Below are 9628 nucleotides of genomic sequence, written 5' to 3'. Positions count from 1 at the left end.
ATTTTTTTAAAATCTTATTTTATGATTGCAATGCAGAAGTAAACATTTTAATAGAAAACAAAAGACTGAAACCCTTATATTAAGACCTGTATATGTTTAACTGTCTATTTAAAATAGCATTTGGCTTTTACATCAACATACACAGGAAAACACAATACTTCATTTTAAAAGAGGGATACCTACATTTCCACCTGATCCTTTGCTGCAGGAGAGAAATCAACTTCAGGAGGCAAAGAGCCCTCAAGTTTTTTGTGAATCTTCTCCTCTGCTAAAAAATAAAATAAAAACAGCCTTCTGAAAATGTAATATCATACTTTCCCTACCAGGCTACTTCTTATAATGAGAAACATGCATCATATTAAGTAATTGTATTTACAGTAGTATTATTGCATAGTTTAATGGTTTAAGCACTATATTTTAAACCTTTCATCAAGTGAATTTTGTCCTCTAAAATTGATCAAATATTATTTGGACACAATCAGGGTAGCCTTATATACATTTGGGATTTAACTAATTTTAATAATTTTCAAAAACACGCTCATAAGTTACTGAAACCATTAAAATATATAGAATTTGTCAATACAGCCTTTATATCATGCAGGGGTGTAATTCAAATCATTTGCTCAAATAACCCACATTTCTTTTACAATATAGTATTCTGTTTGGAGACAAGCGGGGAGCAGTTATGAAAGTAATGGGTTAATTAATTTCAAGGAGGCCAGGAAAATTCATTTACCTAAGCTTTCCAGAAACACCAGCTACAGATACAGATAAAAATGTGTTGATGTTCAGCTATTTGGTAGATGAAAGTAAAACGTTTGGGGTTTGAGACCGGAACTAAGATGAGAACTCAGTGAGTTAAGAGTATGAGATCACCCAGATATTTATGGTGAACGACATTAATGAGACACAATGTGTTGTTTTTTGAAGCCAAGGGATGGATCCAAATGGGGTGATGGCTGGCTTTTGTCTGCTCCCCCGTATCAATCCCACAATTGTAAATTTGTATGTATTACTGCAGGTAAAAGTCTAGCTTAAAATGCAATCTAAAACAAGGTCAAGTGTAGGCTTTAACCTCCGAATCATCACTCAAGTGACTTAATAGATCCTTTGCTATGAAAAGAGAGAATGATGATGACCACCAACTTAAATCTCATTGATTTCAAAGGGACTAAAGTGACAATAATTTATTCTGGCTTGCCTTCCCAGGCTAAATACTTAAGTGTGTTACTGTTATAAGTATTGCATTTTCTTAGTTTCAATATAAAATTTTTCAAGTGCATTTTCAGACTTTTATCAACCCATTAACAACTCTAGAAAGCTGGTCATTGATTGGGGTAGCCAAGATAGACAGGGATGTTCCAAATTGTAATCCAGCAACACCAAGCTGGTCGCCCATGGATTACATTCTCTTGTTATGGCTTCACAATGCTCCTTATATATAGTGGGACGGATCTCAATTTACTAAGAAATGTCGCACATCATGACCCAATATTACATCTACAGTCCTTGAAGAACTTGGGTGCAGTCATCATAAAGAGCCAATAAAGTGGATTGTACTATTTCAGGCTGCAATGGAGGCCCACGTGACTGAATGCTCCATCACAATAAAAGTATTCCTGTGCTCAGCAAACCAGAGAAAAGGCTTGACTTCAATGTCTAAGACTGGGGTAAAGGGTGAAGCACTCTAAACATGCGAGTTCTCACTAGCAGCCTGAAATGGGAGACACCTTACGATTTGAGACCTGGGTTTTGTTCTAGCCTAACTGAAACCATAGAACAGTGTAAGGTACTGAATTAATGCATCTAAGAAAGGTCTAGTCCCACTGCCTTGTGATATTTTATATGAAAGTGTGGTTTATAAATACTTAAATAAAAATAAAAAATAACTCTGAAGATATGTAGTCCAAATGTTTTTCTCACCTTGTTCACTCTGGAGATCTTTCAACCTGCAGCAGAGCTCCTCCACTAAAGTCTCAATCCCAGAGCTCTGTGTAATAATAAAAAAGCTTATAATGACCACTTGACATTTACTTAATACATTTCAAGTACTGAAAGTGCTTCATATATATTTTCTCTGTAAGAGTCTCAGTATGTATCCCCCACTCCAAGGTAATGCTGGCAAAGAGAATAGTTAATTTTTGGTTGCAGTGTGAGTAAGTGAATTTCCCCATCTTTGCTCAAATTTGGAGCCACTGGAGCTGCTTTTAAGGAACTAATTGGAATGTTCAGCCAGTGAAATGTGCAGTTTGGCCTAGGTGTCAAACTAAAATGAAATGGAGCGGAGGGCCAGGTTACCTATCCAAAAGTTCCCCAAAGAACTCTAATTTTAAAACCAAAAAACATCAGTTCAATAGCTACACCAGATCTTATCCCAAGTTTTATTTATTTATTTATTTATTTATTTATTATTATTATTATTATTATTATTATTATTATTATTATTATTATTACCCCGCCCATCTGGCTGGGTTTCCCCAGCCACTCTGGGCAGCTTCCAACAAAGATTAAAAATGCATTAAACTGTCACACATTAAAAACTTCCCTGAACAGGGCTGCCTTCAGGTGTCTTCTAAATGTCAGGTAGTTGTTTATCTCTTTGACATCTGATGGGAGGGTGTTCCACAGGGCGGGCGCCACTACCTAGAAGGCCCTCTGCCTGGTTCCCTGTAGCTTTGCTTCTCACAGGGAGGGAACCGCCAGAAGGCCCTCGGCGCTGGACCTCAGTGTCTGGGCAGAATGATGGTGGTGGAGACGCTCCTTCAGGTATACTGGACCGAGGCCGTTTAGGGCTTTAAAGGTCAGCACCAACACTTTGAATTGTGCTCGGAAACGTACTGGGAGCCAATGTCAAAAGGCAATCCCAACAAATCTCTAATTTTTGAAATATTAGTGTTATTTAGAAGTATAGATACGGAAGTACAGTGAGGGATAGTGGCCAACCAGCTGCATTTCACTTGATCCTTACACCTTGTCACCTATTGCTTATTTTCATTAATTGTTAGTCTACCAGCTGAAATGTATTTTCAATCATTTATTCAACCCAATGTTCCACCACATGTCTAGCCTTTGGCACAACACTCTATGTCCCATGCTCTACTACTATGGTGAGAAACCACTGGCCCATGCGCCTAAACAGGCACACATATCCCAGATGGCCTGCAAGACGGCCACTTTGGCCAGACAACAGCTGTCACTCACCTGACATCAGGTGAAGGACAAGAAAAGCCACAGCTGCATAAGAACAATAGGAGCCTTAGAGAACGCTCCTGATGGTTCCTTTGCACCACGACTTAAAATGATTAAATTTGGCTCTAAATGTAAACTGCACAACTTTTGAGCAGATCATGGAGCTACCAAGAGCTCTGATCATCACCTCTGTCTTACTGAAACTCAGATTGTAACTATGCCCATCATATACAACCTATTTAGCCTCCCCTCCCCTTGGCCTGCTGCAGTCAAATGGCAGCTTGATTTCAAGTTTCCAGCACCCTGGGGAATGAATTTGCTTTGAATGTCTGCAAAATCACTCTTCTTCACCTTTCTCAGCACACCTCCTGAAAGGTAATGCTGCAGGGGCTGCATGGCCTGAAAGGTACCGTATTTTTCGCCCTATAGGACACACTTTTCCCCCTCCAAAAATGAAGGGGAAATGTCTGTGCGTCCTATGGGGCGAATGCAGGCTTTCGCTGAAGCCTGGAGAGCAAGAGGGGTCGGTGCGCACTGACCCCTCTCCAGGATTCAGGAAGCTATCTGCAAGCTTTGGGAGCCCGCGGGAGTTCCCCCCGGGCTCCCCCGGCTTGCGCAGAGCTGCCTCTTATCCCGAAGCCCCGGCATGCTGAGCAGTCGCGCCGGAGCTTCGGTTAGCTTTCCGCAAGGCGCGGGTGCCCGGCGCTGGGCTCCCGCGGCTTGCGGAGAGTTCCCTGTTCTGGGGGCTGGGGTCAGGGGAAGTTCGGGCTTCCCTCGCCCCAGCCCCGCGCCTGGGGGGGAAATAAATTTTTTTCCGTTTATTTCCCCCCAAAAAACTGGGTGCGCCTTATGGGACGGTGGCTTGACTGGTAGGAAGCTGTAGCTCCTGATTACTCAGAGCTCTCAGAAGAAGCTTGTGGGGGGGAAATGGCTCCAGGGCCTGAAAGCAAAAGGCAGGAAACCTTGTAGCAGCTTAGATAATAAAAAAGAGGGAGGGGAGTGTATTCATAAAATAAGAAAGACTTTAGCAACAGACTGAGCAGCTGCTTTGCAGTCACTTGAAAGCAAGATTGATATGTCATCTAATCAAATAGCTGATGTAGCACAAACAGCAAACGAGACCCTCAATACCAGCTTAAGTACCCAAACATAACTGCAAGCACTTAAGGTAAAATGGCAAATGAATATTTAGATTTAAAATTTGCTTCTCAGCTGGATAGAGAAAAATTTGAAAAAAAATAAACTACATGGGATTCTGGAAAAAGAGGAGGGGGAGAGATGACTGACTGGATTTTAAGTTGGTTAGACAGTTTGAATATATAACCCCCCCCCATCACTCTCCATGACACTAAAAGGGGACACAGAGTGGGTGCACCAAGAGCAAGTAACTCAGAGGCACCAAGAAATATTGTTGTCTGCTTTGAACGCTACCAAACTAAAACTCTGATTTTAAATGCCTTACGCAGCTATCCAGAACTTAAATACAACTCATTCAGTGTAGAGGCATTTCCAGATTTATGCCAGGAAACTGGCTCAACAGAGATAATTCATATGTCACACCACTGCGCTGAAGGCTGCAGGGATTTCCTACTGATGGGGGTTCCCATTTAAGTTGTTGGTGCAAGTCAATGGCAAACACATTGCTGCCTCTGATAAATTGCCTCTGAAAATACTACCCATGAACGTAAAATTGCAATCCCCAAAGTAGCTGCAAGGAGTGGAACTAACCTCCCCTCGTCTTCCTCACACACAGAGAAAAAGAAAATGCAAAGCTCTGCAGCAGACTCTCCTCGTTCACACCATGGCTCTTAGGCCTTTGTGAAGCACAAACGATAAAACCAAGCACTTAGCCATCAGGCTTATTATGACTAACTCCCAGAGGAGGAGAGGGTGTGGAGCAAAAGATCTTTCTCTGCCTCAGCCCCCCTTCTGTTCCTTGGTGTGCTAGCATAATGCTCTCCACAGCTTCCCCTATTCCAGCCACAGATAGCTGGATGCACCTTGAACAGTTTGCTATGTTAAAAGTTGAGGTTCTCTGTTCTTACTGTTCTCTCCTGTTGAGAGTTTATTGTACAGTGCAATCAACCCTCAAGCATGCTGCTGTGTTCTTACTTCTTCCTTTGACATATTGGATAAGCACCATTTGTTCTCAACTATGGTTATAGTGCCACCCACTGTAAAGGTTATTTCATTAAATGCTAAAGGTTTAGGCTCTGCTGTGAGGTGCTCCAGAGTAGAAACGCTCCTGAAAAAGGAACATCCAGATATAATTTTGATACAAGAGACACACCAAAAGAAAAACAGCAAAACAACTACACTGCTATTAAAGGGCAACTGGTTAGGTGACCAACCAAACCTGTGCCCTCAGCAAGGGGTGTGGCCATAATGATTGCAAAAATAAATAAATGCCCATTCACTATTCAGGACTCCATAGCGGACCCAAAAGACAGATACCTCACTAGGGTCTGAGAAAGTTTAGCTCCCTAAAGCCTGGTGAAGCCTTCACTAAACTTTTGCATGCCAATAATTTATGCAACCTCTGGCAGATCTGCCACCCCACTGACAGGGAATTTACATTTCATTCGTACATGTATGGCCCATTTGGACTATATCTTCATATCCAAAGATCTCTGGTATAAAGTGACAAAAACAGATATAGGAATCATCCCAGTCTCAGATGATGCCCCAAATTCTATCTCTTTAGCAGTGGACTCTCTAAGTCCAAGTTCATTTCGCTGACTTTTGATTCTCTCCTACTAACCAACAAATTGGCTAAAGAAAGTCTTCATCAAGCACTAAAGTTTTATTTCCTTTAAAATGCCATCCTGGACACTAAAATCTCGAGCCTATGGGATGCCATGAAACCCGTCATCAGAGGGCAAAGCCAAAGCCAATCTAGCAGAAAAATAAATAAAGGGAACTTGCTTCTTCCAGAAATATGAGACTTGGAAATCTTGGAGGAAGGAGTAGCAGAGTTGTCAGACTTTATCATCCCAGGACCCAAGGAGGTCTTGGGGTCCCATGTCTTAGGCTATGCTATGAGGCTTTTCAATTAAAGCAAATGGTGCACATTATTAATGGTTCATTCTCAGGGGCTACAATTAGTATGGGAGAGTGATCTGGGTCTCTGGATAGAGCAACAAATATGGGAAACGATGTAGCCTAAACCCCCACTTAAAACAATTTCTGTAAGAATACAGAAAGCCACACTGAAAACAATGTTAAGATGGCATTGGACTCCACTCCACCTGCCTAGAATTGGCAAAGGGTACTCTAATTTATGATGGCGGGGTTGTGGTCACAGGTGTGGTCACATTGGAACACTGCTCCATATGTGGTGGGATCGCTGCATAGTTCAGAGATTCTGGACCCAAATTTTTGAAACTATATCCACCATCACTCCTATCCTTGGAGCCAGGTACCAATTCACCCATCATGCACAAATCTCTTGTGTCTGGGCCTCCCACTGGAAATCTGACTCACCTCCTTTCCGAGAGGAGTGACCAGCAAAAGTATGGGACATTGGGACATTGGAGAACACCTGACACATAAATGGAGAGTCATTATTTGTTCACCAAAAATAGACCACTTTCATTTGACGGTATAAGTTTTTCTCCTATGTTAACTTGTCCACACAGCCTACTAAACCCCCTGCTCCACAGATAAATAGGTGGAGAGGCTTTATTGATAACTAATTTGACTCACCTTTTTCTTTTTATATGTGATAAATATATACAGCATAGCACTCTCAGTTGTTTCCCAGTTTTCCCCTCACCTCTGTATTTTCATTTCATTTTTCTATTTGTATTTTTACATTCATTATTCTTACTGCGTTTTGTATGTGCTTATGTCAATAACCATTCTGTATGAAAATGGCAATAACAATAATAATGAAGTTTCTTATTTTTTAAAAAAGATTAAACTTAAGATTTCATATTCAACTAGGATATTTTGAAGGGAAGCTTTCTATAACTGAAATTTACCAACATTACAAAACTAAAATTCATCCACCCCAATACCACATTAAGAATGAGAAGTTACATAGAATTAAACAAGGGTGCTAATTCTTACTTCATCAGAAGCAGAGCGAAGACACTGAACAGCAGCCTGTTTTTTCATTTCTTCTAGTGTTAGATCAGAGCATTTTTTCTTACTCTTTCCCCATTTCTTGTAAGCTCCTTTTTCCCAACCCAGGAAGATGTCATTCTCCTAAAAATAAATTAAAGCGAAGAATAAAAGTTAACAGCAGTATTTGGCTCCATGTTGTTTGCAAGATGCTGAAGACCTTTGTACAAGGATGGCACAAATGCCGTGGTGAGGAGCAGAAGCACAATAACTATGTACACGAGCTCCATGAGCCCATTACTTGCCCGCCTGACTCTTAGATTTAATTACAGTAGATGCAACCAACTAAATTTTCCAAATACAGCTTTACAATAAAGATTTTAAAACACAAGAGAATATAATGTATGCATCAAATAACATCAGCAACACTTACAACAGCACATGATAAAGCAGCACAAAAACTTAGGCAACACTTATTCTGCTAAATTGCCTCGGAGTGTAAGCACCTAGGTGTCCTAAAAGCAGGCACAACGAAAGCCTCACTGAGGAAAGTATTCCAGAACTGGATTGCCACCACAGAGAAATCCATTGCCTGGTCACTACTTGACATAGTTGTGAAAACAGAGGTACCCAAGAGAAGGTTCCCTAAAGATGAACTACACAGGTTGACTCAAAAGGAGACAGGTGGTCTATCAGATACCCTGGCTGTAAGATGTGAAGGGCATTAAAAAGAAACAGATTAGGAGCTAGTGCAGAGATCAATATCATCAGTGCCCCCAATGCCTGGTCCCAGTTGGCACACTCAGTTGGATTTTGCACTAAATGTAATTTTTCAATTGCCTTCAAAAGGCAACCGAACATATACAGTGGTACCTCGGGTTAAGTACTTAATGCGTTCCGGAGGTCCGTACTTAACCTGAAACTGTTCTTAACCTGAAGCACCACTTTAGCTAATGGGGCCTCCCGCTGCTGCCACGCCGCCAGAGCACGATTTCTGTTCTCATCCTGAAGCAAAGTACTTAACCTGAAGCACTATTTATCTGGGTTAGCGGAGTCTGTAACCTGAAGCGTATGTAACCTGAAGCGTATGTAACCCGAGGTACCACTGTAATGCATTAAGGTAAAGGGACCCCTGACAATTAAGTCCAGTCACGAACGACTCTGGGGTTGCAGCGCTCATCTCGCTTTAAAGGCCGAGGGAGCTGGCGTTTGTCCGCTTAAGCAGACAGTTTTTCCAGGTCATGTGGCCAGCATGACTAAGCCGCTTCTGGTGAAACCAGAGCAGCGCATGGAAACACCGTTTACCTTCCCACTGGAGCAGTACCTATTTATCTACTTGCACTGTGTGCCTTCAAACTGCTAGGTTGTCAGGAGTTGGGACCAAGCAATGGGAGCTCAACCCGTCACGGGGATTCAAACGGCCAACCTTTCAATCAGCAAGCCCAAGCGGCATAGTGGTTTAACCCACAGAGCCACTCGCGTCCCCATATAATGCATTACAGTAGTCTAATCTCTAGGCCAGCACAGCAGAGATAACTAAAAGTAGGCTCTGTCCCAGCAGCTGGCACACCAGTCAAACTGATAAATGGCACCTCATGCCACAGAGGCTACTTGTGCCTCCAGCAACAAAGCTAGATCTAGAGCAACTGATAAACCTGCTGCTTTATGGGAAGTACAACTCAAAGTGTTGCGTACCAGTACTGACAAGTCACCCAACAGCTCTTGTCTTATCTGAATCATTCAGTATATTGACAGTCATCCAGTCCATTACTGGGCCCAGTTACTGATTCAACATTTCTACCACCTTATATGAATCTAATGTAAATAGATTCACTCTCAAGATTCACCTCTCTAGTACTGGACATCACATGAATGGATACTTAACTGCAAGTGGTTGAAATCTTGCTCCAAAGTTGACTGAACACCTGCAGTCGTGTTTACCACATGGCAGTGAAGGCAGCAAAGTCATAATTTACCATGTCCATTACACCCTTGATAAGTGAGCTGGCAAAGTTGTTCTGTGTAGTCCAGAGACTAGTTAGCCCAAATTCAAGGGGCGGACTCCTAGAACACATGGTAACTAGCAGCTACTAGCTTGCAAGGCACTTTATCTCTGATATATGTAGCTCAGTCAATAGAGGTTGAGACTCTTAATCTCAGGGTCATGGGTCCGTGCCCCACATTAACCAAAAGATTCCTGCAATGCAGGGGGTTTGACTAAATGACCCTTCTGGTCCCTTCCAACTGTACAATTCTGTGATTCTATACTTCAAGGACAAAATCTCTAAACTTCATAGTGACATGGATGCTATTATTATAGCAAATCCTATCAGAGTTCCAAGGCAGTGTCTGGCCCATTGTTATGGGACCATTT

General features: G+C 41.9%; 1 protein-coding gene across 15 annotated transcripts in view; it reads right to left on the bottom strand.

The window, feature by feature from the left end:
* Positions 1-9628, bottom strand: part of KIAA0232 — a 49709-nt gene that overhangs the window by 15685 nt on the left and 24396 nt on the right. For 11 of the 15 annotated variants that reach the window (XM_083448547.1, XM_083448542.1, XM_083448537.1 and 8 more), the window contains 3 exons: positions 7261-7398; positions 1924-1990; positions 184-268 (listed from right to left, as the gene is read on the bottom strand). In XM_083448547.1, the coding sequence (XP_083304673.1) occupies positions 184-268; positions 1924-1990; positions 7261-7308 (200 nt within the window). In that variant the 5' untranslated portion in view covers positions 7309-7398. The remainder of the gene's footprint in view (positions 1-183; positions 269-1923; positions 1991-7260; positions 7399-9628) is intronic. The other 4 variants (XM_083448539.1, XM_083448544.1, XM_083448541.1 and 1 more) reach the window with 1 other exon arrangement.

This window comes from Podarcis tiliguerta (genome assembly GCF_965153285.1).
Source record: "Podarcis tiliguerta genome assembly, chromosome: 7".
NCBI lineage: Eukaryota > Metazoa > Chordata > Lepidosauria > Squamata > Lacertidae > Podarcis > Podarcis tiliguerta.
This window is presented reverse-complemented; position numbering and strand designations above follow the sequence as displayed.